Here is an 18,638-nt window from a genome sequence, read left to right on the forward strand (position 1 = left end):
GACGAAGACAGGATTCATCGGGCTCGAATTGTGAAAGAGTGGTTCAGGGAGCATGAGACATCATTTTCACACATGGATGGACCTCCACAGAGTCCAGACCGTAACCCCATTGAGAATCTTTGGGATGTGTTGAAGAAGGCGTTGCGCAGTGATCAGAATCTGCCATCATCAATGCAAGATCTTGCTGAAAATTTAATGCAACACTGGATGGAAATAGATCTTGTGACATTGCAGAAGCTTATTGAAACAATGCCACAGCAAATGCTGCTGTAATCAAAGCTAAAGATGGTCCAACAAAATATTAGTGTGTGACATTTTTTTTGGTGGCGACTTTTTTTGGCCAGGCAGTGTATATATACTGTATGTGTATATATATATATATATATATATATATATATGAACAGCGTCTTTCATATCGGTGAGCTATTTTGAGGGAATGGCTGATATTTAACTTTATTGCTAATATCATCCGATACCGATACCATGCCGATAATATTGTGCATCCCTACTACAAACACACAAGATGAAGTAACTGTACTGCGTTGACTGTGACATGTTCTTAGGTTGTCTAACATGCTGCGTTTGCCTTTAGTAAAGGCTAAGTTGTTTAAAAATGCCAAAGATTCCCTGTTGGAACAAGAGGAGACAAGAAACACATAATTATTTTCCTAAAATAAGTCCCAAGCTGCAAATCCTTATTAGTGTATAACTAATGTCACAGTGTTTTAAAGGACAGGTGAGCTGATCTGTAAAAAGGTCCAAAAACTAAATGCCAGCTTTCTTCCTAATTGCCACATTCTGCAGCCTCAACAAAAATAAGAAATCTTTGGCAGGGAACCGTTAATCAGAGAGAGCAGGGTGCTTTTCTGCTATTTTCAAATGATTACAGTCATGAGTCAACAGCAAAGTTACTGTGGTGCTAAGGTGTAAACTGACAGCTGTGTATTCAGTGCTTCCTGTCAAAGAGGACTTTATTTTGGTGGGTTGGAGGAGCAGTACCATTGAGGGAAGCCAGCCACTTTGCAGCCCTGGGCAGGCAGTAATCATGGTCAAACCCTGGTGAGGCTGTTGAAGATATGGGGAAGCTGGTTTACAAAAAAATATTAAATCAAATTTGCACCTCTTAAAATTATTAAAATATCTGCAGTAGCCTTAAAAGTCAGAAAATGCAATAACGCCACTCCCACTGAAGATTTAGAACCTAATTCAGACAAGAATTTCCTTACAAGACAACAAGATATGGAGAGCATAAAACTTTAAATTCAGATCCTAAGCCTTAAAAAGCTTTAGTTAAAACAGTTTAGTTTTGTGCAAAGAAAGAAATGTAATAATTCAGGTGGAAATCTATAGCTGAAGTTAAACTATCAGAATGTCCTTCAACAGTGTTTAAAATTACATGTCTGAATCTGGTTCTACTGTCACCTTGGTTCACGTTCAGCAGGACTCAAGACAGAGATTGGACACCATCCAGCAGCAATTTGCACCACAAAGTGTTTTCCCAGTTCAGACTCACAGTTGTGCCAATAAACTGCTGCCACGTCCTTTCTGACTTGGCATTTTCACACTAATTGGCCAGAATTAGAAATTGTATCCAATTAGAAAGAAGGCAAACATGATTTGTGTATGATTTTGAAAACAACTCCTCTGCTCACTTTCTGTGAAAGTACCCACACCACACTGAAAACAAAAGTAATGATGCAACACAGCAGACAATCTAGTGGATTGTAATTAAAAAAACAGTCAAGAAGACTGACTTCGTCCAGCTGTGAAGACAATAATCACCCCATTAGAAGTACATGCAGAATATGGCAAAGCAGGTGGTAAAAGCAAGCAGGCAAAAGAGGTAGCAGGCAGGTAGGTAGGTGGGTGGGTAGGTAGGTAGGTAGGAAGGAATCTGGAAAGGGTGACAAAACTGGCAACATGGACAATATGGCTGCGTTATTTGCACATTTAAATCTAAACACCCCATGTGGATGAGGTGGGGGGACAGATATCAGACTTCAAGTTTTAACTACAGAAAACAAGATAAACTTAGATATCCAACTATTTCTTGTTAAAAAAATAAACAAAACATCTTCCTTATCGTCTCGTCTCGCATATTTATCTTCAAAGCAAACAAACAAAAAAAAAACATTGCGGCACTTTTCGTGCAAAAGTTAAACTGATGGAGGATGTGAATAAATAAAGTCCAATAATAGTTTCGAATTAAACATCTATTTGGTTTGAATACATGAATTCATTTGTAAATACATTTTTAAGTCTGTTCATTTTTTAATCAGGCCACCTTAAGAAGGGTTATTAATTTCTTGGAATAAAAAAAGGCAATATTTCTAACTACAACTTGATACATGGATAGTATAGACAAACACCTGTAGTATCAAACATCTGTATTTAAGGCATGACACCAAACATTGTTCAATAAAAACTGTTTTGTTTGGGCCTTTGCTTTGATGTTGAGTGAAATAACAGCAGCACAGATGTGTGCAGATGTGACACAACAGGCTGAAGAAGGTTAAATGAAACAAGTATTAACTTACAAACTAAAGCAGGATGATTAAATAAAGCAGCCACAAGAGACCGACGTTACACACACACACACGTATGCACACACGCTTTCAGCAGAGCTCAACCTGGAAATCTGTTGGGTTTTTTAATTCATGCAAAGCAAATAAGTCAAATAATCAGCAGCCATATTGCCCATTTCACCACATCCCAATCACCCAGTGCATGGGGACCATAGTAACTGAAAACGAAGCCTTTGAGCATGGTGATTAGTGTCCTGAGCACACCCCGGTGGGCTTCCTGTCCCAGTGCAGAAAACGGCAAAGAGCCCAACCCCAGAGACAGTGTCTAGGACTGGGACTGTACCATCAGCCTGCTGCTCCTCATGCCGCTGCTGCTGCCACTGCTGCCTTCGGAGTGTTTTGCGTTTGGCGTAATCATGGTCAAATGGCGTTGCCACGTAAGGAGGGGAAGAGAGACCTGGTGTGGCAGCAGATGGGAGGGAGGAGCCGAGAACGTTCCCTGAGGAACAGTTAAAGTCGTCTTCCATCATTGAGGGCTTCTCCCTGGAATTAAATCAAAAACAGAACGAACGTGTCACTATCAAATCAACCTTTTCGTTTTTAACACCTCACGCTGGGTTTTATTTGTGACGCTTACTTTTCATTTGACCTTGGCATGCTTGGTACACTCTTCTCCTCCCCCCTCGCAAACGGTCCGGTCGCTGCCTCCACCAGCAAGTTAAACAAGAGCTCGTGGTCCAGATCAGGCTTATTAGATTCCAGCAATTTAAGGATGGTGGCACTCAAACGGAAATGCAACTAGACAAAGTTAGAAAACAAAAATGAACGCTTTTTCTGAACTGATGAAACAGCCGGAGCGACCAGACGCAGACGGCTCACCTCCAGCGCCTCCATAGCCAGGTCGGGAGGGTTATGGTAGTGAATTTTACGGGGGTACCTGGCTGCTTCTTCATGCAGATACTGTGCTGCCTATAAACAAACACACAAATAAAGAATAAAAACAAGCAAACAAAAACAAAGCAAAACTAATAATATAATATAAATGAACTCTTTACTGAAATTGCATGTTAAAAGTAGTAGCACTTTATTTAGAAAGCACTTAAAAACAGCAGCAAGGCCAACCAAAGTGCTGTACAACAAAATAAATAGTAAAGGACACGGGATAAAATTAGCGATGCACGATATTGGATTTTTGGCCGATATCCAATATGCTGATATGTTAAAACTTATTTGGCCGATAACCGATACTTTTCCCTACACCTACTTACAGAGACTACATACATTTCTCTGCTGTAGAATTAAAATCCTACATTATTCTGCATGGTCTTTGTCAGTTTGGCCTGCTACTAAATGCAGATGGCAAAAAGGGGGCTGAAAATGATGCCACACTTCAACTTGGATTATGTTTAACATCAACTTTATTCATGACATTTACTCTCTCTAACACAATGACAACACTCGAACAGTGCGAGTTTGTAAATTTTCACAAATCTAAGCTCAAAGTGACGTCATAACGTTGTGCTGGTGCTGCAGGCATCCTTGTCACTGGGTTGTCAAAAACAGTGCCTTTATATATAAAAACAGCACCTTTTATATCGGTGAGTTATTTTGATGATATTTAACTTTATTGCTAATATCGTCCGATACCGATACCATGCCGATAATATCGTGCACCCCTAGATAAAATGCATAAAATCCACAGAGGTAAAAATCATAAACTAAAAAGATAAATGACTAAAAACACAGTGAAGTTAAAATCAACTCACACTGGAATGAAAGCCAGGGAATAAAAGTGTTTTTAAACGAGACTTAAAGACAGTGAGAGCGGGAGCCTGCCTGACGTGCAGTGGGAACTCTTTTGGACCTGCAGCACAGAAGGTCCCGTCTGTATGAAGAGTTTCACTTTACATGTCACACTTTTCTAGACTCAAATGTGCCTATTCTAATGTGCATGTGCTTCTCATTTAAAGCAACTCAAAAGCAGCGATAATAAAATAGGCCAATTTATATTTATAAATATTATATTTTATCTCCTTAAAACTGAGTCATTTCAAAACTACTCTACATATTTGAGGAACATGGTTTTCAAATGTCAAAATTTCCCCCTCAAATTAAAGAGAAACGAAGAGTGTGATATTTCACTAAATACAAAAAAAAAAAAAAAAAAGAAACACATTTCTTATTTGTTCTGTTTTCCAGGACAGTGTGGGAGCTCGGCAGCAAATGAACCGCTGGATCATGTTCCTTAACTGATCTATTCTTAGCAGCAGTTATGATTTATTTTATATTGTTCAGTTTAAAGGATAAAAAGAAGAAACTTGTGGTTTTTTTTATCTGTTTTATGCAACAACTCTAAAAAGCGGGAGGATAAAAGCCCTAAGAGATGCTGCTGATTGTACGGGTCATGTTCCTGCAGAATGAAACGGTTCTCATATCTCAGCAAGTGATGAGACATTAAAAAACCCTGAGCAGCTACAGCTTGAATCAAAAAGAATGATAAGGAATGGTTTTTAACCTCTGTGTAAAGCTGCAGATAATCCACAGGGGGCTTGCTGCGTTTCTCTGCTATCTTAGCCAGCATGTAGTGGATGAGCCACTCCTCTTCATCACTGTCGCCCTCACAGCGAGAGGCACCCTGGAAACACCGAAAGGCTGTCTCCAGCATGGAGTCTCTCCTTTCCTCCATCTGAAACAACACAAACACACACAAAAACTTCGGTTAATTCATCTCAAGTCGACAAATTTAACAACGCTCTAATCTGAAGTGAGACTTGTCTCAACAGAAGCCGTCGTGTGAAACAAACGAGCCGCGCGTGTCTCACCTGTTTAACCACCTCTGGGGGGAGCTCACTGCGCCACTGTTTGAGCTGTCGGGAGGCGAACGAGTGCAGCGCGTACGAGATGGTCCCATACTCGATCCACAGGGACAGGTTGGAGCCGTCTATTTCCAAGGCTCTCTTGAAGCAGTTCAGCACGGCTTGGGAGTGCTTCCATATGGGCACGTCGCTTTTCAGCTCGTTGGAGTTGAGCTTTTCTTGGATGCGGCTGGCTCTGGCTAAAGCCATACCTGCCCAGGAGTCAAATCTAAGATGGGATCATTACAAAAAAAAAAAAAAAACTTTAGTGCACTCAGAATATTTTTATGAAAGCTGAAGTTAAAACTATCAGTATTTTGCAGATGCCGACAGGAGTGTGGAGAAATGATCTACCTGTCGGGACACTCGCAGATGTCATGCATGTAGAACTTGATGGCTTTGGACTGCTCTTTGTTCTTGAAATGATAATCAGCCAGCAGGTAGTACAGTTCATCGATGATTGGAGGTGGGGGGGCACTGTCCGCAGGAAGGCTGGGGGCCTGAAAAAGATCATAGTTGAAGGTGAGTTGACAACCGACATGGATTTACTTTAATAATGGTGTTAAAGAAAAGACGATGTTTAAAAAATTCCCAACGAATGTTCATCGTCTGCTGCCTTGTTCGACAAAGTTGAAACCAGGAGCTGATGAGATTTGTCAGAGTGTGTGTAACTTTATCCAACGAACAGTTTCTGAGAGTTTCATTAAAATCAATCTTCTGATTCATCAGATATTTTAACAATCAGGATCGACTCCAACAGTTTAAAACAAGTATCTTCCACGCACAGGCCACGTGTTACGGAGGTCATCAGCTACTGCATCAAACTTTACTTCAACAAATGTAAAACTGACTGAGTAATAGCTATTACTTTTTTTTACCAAGACTGATTAGTTGTGGCAGTCACCTTAAACTGGACTCACTCCAAAAATTAATCAGCTGCAGATCAACATCCAAAGATTATGTTCTGTGAGTTTCATTAAAATTCATTCTCTGGTTCAAGGGATATTTTGCTAACAGACAAACAAGCACACACAGACATGCAGCTTTTCGTGGAAGTGAGCGATTCTCTTTAGTGATCTTCATTCAGCTCTTTCCCTCTAACCTTTTCTGTCGTGCCCTCGACATAGGCTGCCACTTCATCCATAGTGAGGATGGGGGTGTCCCTTGAAGGGGCTATGGTAGCAAACCTCCTCAGCAGATTGGCCAGTTCTGCAGAAACTGTGCTCGTCTTATAGCTGTCAAACTCAGGCAGTGACTTGGGCTTAAAGTATCGAAACATGAAGAGGGCATCGCTCCACAGCAGCTCCACCTGTAAAACACAGAGCAGGTCCACAGAAAAATAAATAAATGACATCAAAGTGATTAGATTAGTTTGTCAGCAATAAAAGTTTTGGAGTTCTTCTGTAATGTGGAATGACAAAACTGCAACCAGAATCCAGGGGATCTAAAAGCAACGACTCCCCCTGGTGGTTTGACTGAAGCATTACAAAAACAAAGCATGACGCTACCTGCTGCTATGAATCACTCTAGTTCTTGTGAGTTTTTTAAAAATTCACATAAAAAAGGTAAATATACTCCATGAACATTTAAATGATAATCTGCACAATAATAAATGACAGCTGAGTCCTCAGCCAGTTGTTTGTGGCTTAAATAAATATGTTTTTGTTTCCTCACTGGATGCAACGATGGGATTTTTCCTCCGATGTCATTTCACGACTTCCAATTTATTTTGTTGACACCCACCAAGCACACCTCAACAAAAACAACTATAATGGGCATGGTGGAGTGTTTCTGCGTTGCGAGGGTCAGTGTGGGCTCATGTTTGCGTCATCAGCAGTCTGCTCCTGTTCACGCACCCCTCTTATATAAGTTTGGCAATACCGCCGAGAAATACCAATGAGTCAAAGCTTTGAACCACCTCTTCATCACAATTTGGCAATTATCCGAACAACAGTGCTGCTACATTAGTTGTTTTGTTTCACAATTTAATGAGGTAAATGGGACATACAGTAAACTGTGAAAAAAATGAACTTTTCCATTGATTAAAAGATTAACTTCTCATTAGAAGGCTCCCTTTCATCACATGCATTAAATCATATTATAAAAGGTATGACCTGTGGAGAGGAGTGGTCCTCTAGGTATCGGGCCTTGCTCTTCTTGCTGGGGTAGGCGTACAAACAGAAAAAGCATTGCTCCAAAGCCATTTCCAACTCTTCTTTATACGGAGGAGAGACACTGTTGGTTATAGCAGCAAACTCTTTTTCCAAAACGCCAATCTGCACAAAACAAAATGCACAAAAGAGAAAAAAGTTACTTCAATGCTTGGGTTTTATTTCTATATTTGGCAACAACAACAACAAAAAAAAAAGTTAGCAAAAAGCTTACAAAGAACTTGAGGAGGGCGCCGTCCGAGCTGCAGCATATAGAACGACGTCCCAGATACTCGTGGGCTGTGTTCAGAATCATCAAAGAGGAGGGAAGCATGGACGTGTCCGACTCATCTGAAAAAAATCACACCTCAGTGTCACTAAAAGGAAACACCTGGCAAAGCATTAAAACTTTAGGTCAGCATACCTTCATCATCATCTAAAGACATGCGCTGTCGAACCATACAGCCAAAAGCAGCTTCCTCGTGTTTGATGATGCGATACATGACAATCCAAGGAAGAACTGAGAAGAAATAAGGCTCCTTCAGATCGTCTGAAGCACTCATGCTGAGGTCTATCAGCTGAAAAAAGAAAAATAAAATTACAATTATTTATCGTGCTTCAGTTTCACTGCATTTCATTGCAGCCCGTGTCTCCGTCCTCTCCCTTCACACCTGAATCAGGTTGTTTGCCAGTCGAGCCACGCTTGAGAAGTGAGGGACGTTGCTTAGAAGCTGAGACTCCTTGGTGAAGCAGAACTCGATGCCATCCAGGAGCTTTCCGATGGTGTTGACCCACTCCTCTTTGCTCGGGGAAGAGCCGTTTGGAGCGGAGTTCAGTTGCTGCAAGGCTTCGTTCAACGCCAGCTCGCTGCACTCGAAACACTGCTGGTAGTCCTGCAGCTTCAACAAGGAGCGCTAGGACAGAGAGGACAGATAAGATGTATTATTTTCTACAGCCAAAACACGAGGCAGATGTTTACAAGATTCCCCAATTGTTCAAAAACAACATTTTACTTTTCTTATACCAACAAAGGGAGCACAGTTTCTGTGTTGTCAAGTCTACTTGGTCATTTTGAAATCTGCCCACTTGTTTCTGAGGTGGAAAACATTGTTTTTTTATTTCAAACCTGCAGCAGCATGAGCTGCGCCGGACGCTCCGGTGCTGAGCTCACAAACTCCAGGGATTTGTTCCGGTTTCTGTAATTAACAGTGGGGTGCAGAAGACGCACAACAGACTCAAAGTCTGCAGACTCAAAGAGACGCTGGATCTCCTCTAAAGACTGACAGCGTTCCAGCGACTTCAGTCTCTTGTCAATCTGCCCACAGAGAAAGGAAACAATGAAAGCCAGAAACATATCCTTTGAAAAGTTATGTTACTGTATTTTAAAGAATTGACAACAAACAGCAAATTAGTGGTGAAAGAAAATAAAAAGTATTTCCTGACCTCCTCCACAGAAATGGCTGCATCCACACGCAGGTTAGGCAGGTTGATTGTGTAATGTTTCCCCTCAGGGGTTTTAGGTTTGCTCTGCAACAGGCCTATACATACATCGTAACTCTCAAGGGCCAACTCCATGTCTCCCTGTCAGAAGAGAAGAAGTACGAGCTTCAACGTTGCATCAGGCTGAGCTGTATGAAAAAAAACTCAGACAGCAAACCAGAAAATGTCAACTTTACCTGCAGCACCAAGAATCGTGCCTTTAGCCAGTAGACGCGTACCATGACGTCCAGCCAGTCATCCTCAAACAGATCTCTTTGAGAAGAACCGAGGGCCAAGATTAACAGATCACTCTGAAAGTGCTGCCCAGGAAACTCAGAGTCAGCTGCGTCGCTGCTTGGACCCCCTAAACTTCTCCTCAGAGTAACTAGACAAGAAATAAACAGGTTACTAAAAACTACTTTACAGTAAAAATAACATAATCACATGTCACCGATTTCATACTGAGCCGGATGAGGCAAATGTTTACAAGATTGATGTGTTTCACAATTTAATGCTAGGTAAATGGGACATAAACTGTGAAAACATCAACTTTTCCATTGATTAAAAGGTTAACTTCTCATTAATAAGCTCCCTTCCATCACATGCAACAAATTATATTCATCCTAATTATGATGTTCAAATTAGATTTGTCCTTAAGTGCCTTTTAGAATAGGCACAATTTTTGTTAAGAAAAAGAAGCAAATATTATATTTCTAACACTTAGATTTAGTTAAAATTATGCTTGTTTTGTTCAGAAGATGTCAAGAAACACAAAATAAAATACTTAGATACTGTGGTGCGGAACACACCATTCAACCAAGTTTTATTACTAAATATTTATCCAACATGATGTCAGTGAGGACACTAAACTTACCAATCTTCCCTTTGTTGTGTAACCATTGCTCCAACTGCAGCTCCATGCAGGCCAAGCTCATTGACAACATTTCCTGCAGACCCAGTAAAAAAACAAAACAATAATGCGTTATGTGTTGTCATCAAGCACTCTGACAAGCACCGTTTTATCCCCGGTTAAGAAAGGAAACTGAAAAAACAAAACAAGTTCTATTACATTTTCCAAAGTAAAGTTAACAACGAATTACCGTAATACAAAAATTTAAATAAAAACAACAACAACCTTTAGAGACTAGACACATGCACTTTGTAAATGTTGTGTTTTCCCTTTGTTCAGAGTTGATATAAAACACAATTTAAAACAATTATTTTAAATTATTTAGCAGCTGCTGCACCTGTGTGCAGCCCACGCTGCAGGATAAACTTCCTCCTGAAAGATCTCTGCTCTGCAGCAGAGAAGTGGGCGTGGCCGAGCGCTGGCAGATGGCAGAGAGATGACTTCATGACATTCTGTGCTCTTTTAGAGCGTTTAGAGTTTAGAAGCATTGTTTAGAATATTGCAAGGGTGTGGGAAGGGTTTAAAATACTTAAGAATTATATAAATACAAAAATATACTACTTACTACTTGTATTACTATTCCTACTTGGCAGTTTTTCACTTATCGCGGGGCTTCAGGGTACAGATCCCCCATGATAAACGATGGACTACTGTATTTGTAAAAGGTTGTGCATGATTTTGTAAAGTTTCTCAGTCATGACATGTTAGTTTGGAGTTGAACGTCATAATTCAGAACCTGTTGGTCTTACAGGAAAACATCCTTAAACCTCAAACGTCTCAGTCTGAATGAAGTCAAATAATTCATAAATCATTTTTATATGAATGTTTCTGTTCGGTGCCCTGAGATAACTTCTGCTGTGAATTGGCGCTCTATAAATAAACTGAATTGAATGAAACTGAATAAAACTAAAGTCTTTTCCTGTCATTTACCCGGATGTGTTGGTTACTGCAGTCCCTGAGAAGAGGGTTGGGCAGACCCCCGCTGTGCTTCCTCCAGGTTTGATACACCTCCAACACCACAGCAGTCAACCCTCGAGGCCACGCTTTCATAAACTTCTGACCAACTGCTTTCAGATAGCGCAGCATCAGATCCAGTATACCGCCATTGGTCATGTTACAGAGTAAGAAGTCGTGGACATCCTGTTGCTCTAAAGAAGAAGCGAAGTTTATCACTCCACATATGCCAGCGCAGATTAACACTGGCTGTAAATACACAGAGAACAGATTACAGACCAGAGTCCATGTATTCAACTGAGTCAAGTGGTAAACAACTCCCATGTGGAGGCTGAAGATCTTCCTTCCCCTCACACTGTGTCTCAAAATTGCCCAGGCTCTCATCATCATTATCCGGATCAAACTTCTTTAACCTAAAACAAACAAGTAAATAGTACAAAATAAAATAAAAAGGGACAAGTTTCAGATTTCAGCTGTGTGTTAGACTTAATTCAAGGCACCTAGGAGGTAGGTATTTAAAAAGCAGTTCCTGGAAATCTATCTTCTCCTCCTTCTTGGATTTCGTGTTTCGGACGCGTGCCGAGCGACGCTTGGCCGTCTCCCCACTTTCCTCCACCACGCGTTTCCTTTTTGGAGCTTTCTTTGCTTTATCCGTCAAAGAAATCTCCATTCCTGTCACTGTCAACGTAATATCAACAACATCAATAATCTCAGATCAACAAGAAAACAGCAACATTTTCAGTTTGACAATGGAATTATTTAGGCAAGAAAAAGATCATTTTCACTTCACGAACAACTGACCAGTTGGGGGAGCAGAAGTGGTGACCTCCACCGTCGTCTGGCTCGCCATGATTTGAGGTTGAGAAGCCGACAGAGGTGGCGCTGCTAACTCAGAGAAGGTTACAGGCGGCAGGGATGAACTGGGGCTGCTCAGCATAGGAGCCTGACCCATACTGACTGGGCTACTCGGTTGGGGGAGGTTCTGGAGGAAGTTGGGGTCACGGTACTCGGACAAGTCGATTCTGCGGCCCAGACTTGGTCGTGGTGGTTCGCACGTGGTCTGGTGTTTGTACATGGCAAGAAGGCTTTCGCCAACATGCCTCCATCTAAGAATAAGCAGAGTCTGATTTATAGATTAAATATTGTGGAGGGAAAAGGCAGACACTTTATTCTATGTAAAGAACAGATCAACAAAAATAAAAACATTTCAGTTCTGCTTTACTTTGCTTTATAATAAACTTATAAAGTCGAATGTTGGTAGTATAAAATGTAACAATCTAAATAACCAAAACTGAACAAGATCTCACGAGGGGCAGCGAATGGGTTCAGTCAGAACCAGGTCGGGTTTGGGTTCACAATGAGAAAGAGCCTGCCTGCGCCTCCTCATCTCCAGAGCCTCCTCCACAAAGGATCTGCGCTCCTCTTCCTCCACTTCCACATAGTGAATCGACATATCGCTGCAAATCATTCACATCCAACACAAGAGGGTTTTCAGTGGCCTGAAGGTCTAAAGTTACAGCTACATTAAAAACCCGTGGAACACCAAAACGTGAGCTGCCTTCACCATTTTGAGAACATCTGCATCGTGTCTTTCTTTAAACAAGGCTGCTCTTTAAAGATTTTTTCCTTCAACACCAGGCCTTTAGTGTAAAGGTGGTCCTTTTCGAGGGCTTTGGCAATAAAGTACAAACAGCCTGAGAAAAGTAGATGAGAGTGGTTTTCAGCACTCGAGTCATTACGGAGCATGGCATTGAGTTTACGATGATACATTACGCACAAGTGTAGTCGCTCAGTGTGTACAGAATAGTTATGAGGTTGTCCAGGCATGGCCAGTGGTCCGGGTTACAGTTGAGTCCCTCCTCAAACGCATGACGAGCAAGAGGGATGCGCACCAGCCGCACAGCCACCTGACCAATTTTGTACCACAAGTTCACGTCAGTGGAATCCAACATGACGGCCTGAGAAGAGCAAACACAAAAATATGGCATGAACACGGAGTAGTTGTAATCACAGCCATTAAAATAATGTACAAAGCAGCAACATTGTTCTTTGACCTCCAAATAAAACTCCATTGCAGTCTCCAAGTCGTCCTGCGACGCAGACATGCTGGCCAAGTTTTTGAAAGTTGAATATTTCAGCATGAGGCCGGGATGCTTGAGACCCTCTCTCTGATCCTCTGAAGGCAAGGCCTAAAACACAATTTAACATCAACACCACTGCAGCCCCAAACTACGCAAGATCACGTGTATAAGTTTGTGGGAAAGGCCCATGAAACGAAAATCTTATATTATAGGCACCAACTTTAAATGTAGGAGGCAAAACTCACTGGCACTGTTTAACCAAGTGTGGGTTTGTTGATTTAAATAAACAAGTTAACGCAGTGTCTTTCCAATGAGGATCATCACTGAAATACTGATTAAATGATCATTTGCCTGAATGATTATTTGAATATTATTTCATGTGTGTGCAATGTTAATTTATAGATTTATTCCATGATGCTGAATAACAGCGGTATTTAAAATACTCTAGATATAGTGTCAACTTTCATTGCATCACATGCCTACGAATAATAATAAAAATACTAATATTAACTAATAATGTAGCAAAACTCACAATGAAAAAACACCTTAAAGTCTTGATGGGGACTATATATATATATATATATATATATATATATAAATATATATATATATAAACTATTTTATAGTTTATTTTTTTAATCTGTGTGTTTAGAGGAACTTGGGTCTCAGCCACTGACTATGAAACATATGATTTAAAAGCAGAACATTAGTACACAGTCCACAACATTTTACATTTTTCTGTCCACATTGAGTCATGATGATATAAAGTATCTGTGAAAGCATGACCGTCATTTCACAACATTAATGGATCCATAATCTCAAACGATTTAACAGTACCTCTTTGAGCAGTGGAGTTTTGAGAAGCTCATGATAGGCTTTGGCAGAATCTTCAAACTTGTCGTGCTTTTGAAGATCCAAAGCTTTGTGATATAAAGCAAACGCCTCGGCTTCCTACAAAGAGAGACAAGAATGAAAGACCATGCCAGGTAGAGGCCATGGCATTATCATTTGCATATAGTCTGTACTTGGGCCTCTTTAGTCTGGCTCTTGTTACTTCTCAACGGGTCATGGGACTCGTCTGCAGCAGCCGAAGCAGCATTAAGAGCCGCAATTCGAATCTGGAAAGATTAACAGAGGAAAAAGTGTGCAATAATTAAAAACACTTGTAATATTAGATCATGGGTGCTGGTGAAAACAAAAACCTTACCATTTTAATATTTGGAAAGCAGATATTTCCCTGAAGATATCAGCTTGTGCCTGGTTCTGCAGAGAAAACAACACATGTCAAGACCAGTGAAGTCAGAAATCAGAAAGACCTGTCACTTATTTCCACTGCTCAATAATTTATCAATGCAAGTCAGGTGTTTCAGGAATAGTTATTTATTCTGATTGCTTGAATATTTTTGTGACGTAAAGGCTAAAAACCTTTAAACTCAAAGAGGAGAGAAACTTCTCATTGAGGAGTGTTTCAATGAACTTTTATCGTGATGTAAAAACTAGCCTGTTAGCCAAACGTTCAGCACGAGACATATTTGAGTTTGAGCAGTTCTGCAGTGACCTCCAGAACCAGAACCAGAACCCTGGACCCACCATACTAATTCACCCATACCAGCCAGGTGGTAAATGTAAACTGCTGAAAGTTATTTTAACCCACAGAGTTGTTAGCAATGTTCAAGATGATGTTAGCTAGCCTGTGTGTGTGTTTAAGCATCACTCATAGCTTCGTGTCTTACCGTTCATTTCCGGTAAAAACGTCCCTTCTCACGTGCAACTTCTACTTAGGCAATGCGTTAAACTCTGAAATAAGTGAGGTTATAAATCCCAGAATGATTCAGAAACCACACTTGTTCACCATCCTTTGTTGTTGTAGGTCTTGGAGGCGACGCACTAGACGCATCTACAGCTACAGAGCGTCGCCGTACCGTCTACGGTTGCCAGATAGGAAATCACGAATTATTTGAATGTCGCTTAAAACACCTGTCACATGTGAGGAGAGCGGGTGGATTTTTATTCAGTAGGGCGAGGGGATGTGTTGACGGGCACGCGGACATTTTGATAATATGCGGGTGTTTGTGTATAAAAGCAGTTTGCGTTCGTCGTGTAATTGTTGTTTTAAAACTTTCTGTCTAATCTAAAACTATCGTATAAATACAATAATTAGAGTACATTTGGCAACAGTGCATGAAGCCGAAGTGTCGCGAGACTGTCAGCGCGCCCAAAATCCCGCTTTTCCTTCAAACTTTATTTATAACAGACGATACACATTTACACATGACAGATACGAACAGTACAATGTTAGCCAAGTTAAACATATTTAAATATTAAATAAAATAACAAAATAATAACAGCGAAAAGAACGCTGAAAATAAGTCAAATAAAATAAAAATCATCAATTTCAAAATGCGAACATGACAATGTGATTTATTTATTATTTTTTTTGTAACCAAGCGCATATATTGCTTAAACTTACTATATTATTATTAACCTTTTTGTCTGGATGATTAGCAAAGCAATGAAGATTTTTATTTATTTGTTTATTTTTCTTCATTTTTTTTCAATTTGCAGGATGCAAACAGCACTTGTTTGCAGATGAAAGTTATGGGATTTATTCAAATCAACACATTTACAAAACTGTTGCAAAATACTTTTGAATGAGGACACAGCCAAAACAGATTCAGGGGAGAGATAGGTCACAAAAAATACAATTTACTGTACATGGATATGTCAAATTTAAACTTCTTAATAGTCATCTGCAGGTTCCCATGAACTCTTCTTTTACCTTTTAGTGAGAAGAAAACAATGATATTTTCCAGGTCACATCATCCACATAACTATTCCAGTATGAAATGAAGGAGGCAACCTCTTCTGAAAGAGGACTCTAACAGTTTTAATTGTAGCAAAACAAAAAGTTAAGCCATATTTAGCCTGGAGTGTATATGAAAAAGGATGGGAGCCTGATGACCATGTCTGATTTCTGTCTGAAGAACATGAAGATTTCTGAAGAAATGGCACAAGAAATCAGTTCTTCTCATTCTGAACATTTCATCGCATTGATGAACTTGTGTTAACCTGAATAAGACAAGTAAACAACATAGCAAATACTTGCACATTTTGCAGGAAAAATAGAACATTCAATTTTGACAAAATTATTTGTACCAAAGTAGAATACCACTGTGGTTAAGCAGCTGATCCATCATATAACTATGTCTAAAGCAAGTAAAAAAAAATAAGCTCAAACAAAATATTCTTATTATTCTATGTGAAATGAGGGTGAGGGGAGAAGCTGAGCTTGTATGAGTGACCATGATAAGAAAGACTGATGATGAAAAGCAGATAGTTTGATATGAAGCTTCTGCACATCAAAATTACAAACAAGAAAAACAATTCATTCCACTCACTTTGAGAAAATTTGAAAGGGAATGCTGTTCAAATGGAGGCCAGGAACTGAATAATCCATTTTATTGAGTCATAGACAAAATTAATTAGTAATTTGTTAACGTTTTTCAGCACTTTAAATGTCAGGGTCAGAAGCCTGTATTATTATTATTAATATTATTGACAGATCGGAACAAGTGTTTATTTTTTTTGGTGTCAGGTCAAGATTTTAAACTCTATTGGCTGTAGCTCGCCTGCTGTCATACCCACTTTCTGAAGTTGAGTAGCTGAAAAAAAAAAAGGAATTGTCATCTTTTGTTGTTAAATAGTATTTGTATGTGGGAAAGCACAACAAATTTTCTGTCTCCACACATTTTAATTAATTCTGATGCACTCTGTGACTCAAAAGCTTTGATGTTGTAACTTAATTAACCACAAGAGGGCGCTGTTCGACGCTCAAACATTAATGTTTAGAAGCTTCACTGTTCAGTACTTCCCACTCAGATGCCACCAGTATCCTAGAGGTGACATAACTTGATGGTATTGCAGTTTTTCTTAACTTGACACTGCTGAAATTTGACATTTATTCAACATGTGGCTCAAGGTACTGCACAAAGAGGTAAGTTTTAGTGGAGATTTTATATTAGAAAAATACCTTTGACAAAATAACAAATCTTAATTGTAATAAAAATGAAAACCTGATTGTCTAAATTTATTTTTAACAATCAATTTCACCTGCTTATTATATTTGTCACTGTGTGCCCCAGCAGTTTTTATTCCCCATCTGATCAAATGCTTTTCAGAATGATTTTTCACTGTTTTGATAATTAAATTAGCTTATATGTCCTCAGGCTGCAAGTTGTGCTGCCTATTTTGAATATAAATAATTTTGGCTTCCATGCTGCTTGGGCTTTACAGTCTCATTCATCTTCTGTCGTAGCTTCAATTTTCATGCATTATTTTGACTTGCAGAGGTTTTATTCTATTTGCAAAATCATTGCTGAAAAAAAATCCATCACATGATCTATTTTCCAGCCCAATTCACATCGCTGTGTGGCACATAAAGAAAATTGAGAGGCAGGGAAGGGGCATTCTTTAAAATATTTTCAGTGCAGAAGTATTTTTTGCACACAGAAAAATATTCATTACAAAACAAAGAAAGCTCCTTATATTTTTTAGCCCCACATGGGAATGCTTTACCTCAGTGTTGGTGAATTTTAGTGATGCAATCATGTGTATATAAAGCATACTGCGATTTTATCAAAGACAGAACCGTTCATTTAATATTCAGGCATTTCTATGGGGGTTGATGCACGAACAATAAAGCACTCATTATTTTTCACTACTGCCTTTAAAACAAAATTATACAAAACATACATGAAAACAGACAGCTCAGTCACATATAGTGTGCGTTGACTTTTATGACATTTATGATGTAAACAACAACAAAAAGCCAAAATGCCCACTTAACGAAAATTTTAAGAGTGCAAACCAATAGTGAAAAGTTGACCTTTACATGACTGAGCACATATTTGATCATCTAACAGTTTTTACATTATCAAAGTTTGTTTTACAATTTTTGAAGATTTAACCACAAAAAGTTCATTTTAGAGTGCAAAGATTGTACTTACTTTTGAGCAATCTAAACTTTTACTTTTTTTCCCCAAACCTTTTATACGCTGACAAACTAGACATTCCTTTTACAGTTTTTATGTTAATATTTGAGCATTTTTGTCTTTTACTCAGTGCAACTTCCACTGCTGTAAAACTCATGGTCTTCTTTTAAACCCCCTCAGAATGCAGAGTACACACACTCAAAGCTTTGCAGAAAGTGGTGAAGGCTGCACAGAAGTCTGTTGGAGTCAGGCTCCCCACCATCACAGACATCTTCACCTCTAGATGCAGGAAGAGGGTGACCTGCATCATGAAGGACCCCACTCACCCAGCACACACACTTTTTGCCCCACTCCCCTCAGGAAGGAGGTTGAGGAGCATTAAGTGTAGAACCACTAGACTGAGGAACAGTTTCTACACTGAGGCTGTTAGACTCATGAATCTCTAACCAGAATAATCACTGTGAAAAATCACATCATGTTGCTGCTGATCTGTTTCATGTTTCTGTGTTCATGCGTGCTCTTCTGCTCACACAGACTCATGTTCGTGCTGCTGTTCGGCGTAATGTTTTTATGCTTCTAGTGCTTATTGTATATTTAGTTGATGTTTTTCTTTGTTCATATGTTAGATCTTATTACTGTTTTTCTTTTACATTTTATCGTTGGATGTAACTGGGACCCTGTGTACATAATTTC

At 39.6% G+C, this 18,638-nt stretch overlaps 1 protein-coding gene across 1 annotated transcript in view; it reads right to left on the bottom strand.

Moving 5' to 3' along the window:
- The window catches only part of cabin1 (calcineurin binding protein 1), a 52,233-nt gene extending 37,358 nt beyond the window's left edge, over positions 1-14,875 (bottom strand). The window contains exons 1-28 of the mRNA XM_037681190.1: positions 14,688-14,875; positions 14,162-14,217; positions 13,980-14,072; positions 13,792-13,905; positions 12,928-13,062; positions 12,651-12,831; positions 12,438-12,567; positions 12,181-12,330; positions 11,675-11,979; positions 11,374-11,551; positions 11,153-11,286; positions 10,850-11,067; positions 9,884-9,956; positions 9,207-9,394; positions 8,974-9,111; positions 8,657-8,845; positions 8,202-8,444; positions 7,955-8,108; positions 7,766-7,881; positions 7,495-7,656; positions 6,483-6,689; positions 5,735-5,880; positions 5,348-5,609; positions 5,041-5,211; positions 3,405-3,494; positions 3,163-3,323; positions 2,869-3,068; positions 1,000-1,065 (exon numbers count right to left, since the gene is read on the bottom strand). Coding sequence (XP_037537118.1) covers positions 1,000-1,065; positions 2,869-3,068; positions 3,163-3,323; positions 3,405-3,494; positions 5,041-5,211; positions 5,348-5,609; positions 5,735-5,880; positions 6,483-6,689; positions 7,495-7,656; positions 7,766-7,881; positions 7,955-8,108; positions 8,202-8,444; positions 8,657-8,845; positions 8,974-9,111; positions 9,207-9,394; positions 9,884-9,956; positions 10,850-11,067; positions 11,153-11,286; positions 11,374-11,551; positions 11,675-11,979; positions 12,181-12,330; positions 12,438-12,567; positions 12,651-12,831; positions 12,928-13,062; positions 13,792-13,905; positions 13,980-14,072; positions 14,162-14,164 — 4,207 coding nt within the window. The 5' untranslated portion in view covers positions 14,165-14,217; positions 14,688-14,875. The remainder of the gene's footprint in view (positions 1-999; positions 1,066-2,868; positions 3,069-3,162; positions 3,324-3,404; positions 3,495-5,040; positions 5,212-5,347; positions 5,610-5,734; positions 5,881-6,482; positions 6,690-7,494; positions 7,657-7,765; positions 7,882-7,954; positions 8,109-8,201; positions 8,445-8,656; positions 8,846-8,973; positions 9,112-9,206; positions 9,395-9,883; positions 9,957-10,849; positions 11,068-11,152; positions 11,287-11,373; positions 11,552-11,674; positions 11,980-12,180; positions 12,331-12,437; positions 12,568-12,650; positions 12,832-12,927; positions 13,063-13,791; positions 13,906-13,979; positions 14,073-14,161; positions 14,218-14,687) is intronic.
- Between the last annotated feature and the right edge of the window lie 3,763 nt (positions 14,876-18,638).

This window comes from Nematolebias whitei, chromosome 8, assembly GCF_014905685.2.
Source record: "Nematolebias whitei isolate Nwh7 chromosome 8, NemWhi1, whole genome shotgun sequence".
NCBI lineage: Eukaryota > Metazoa > Chordata > Actinopteri > Cyprinodontiformes > Rivulidae > Nematolebias > Nematolebias whitei.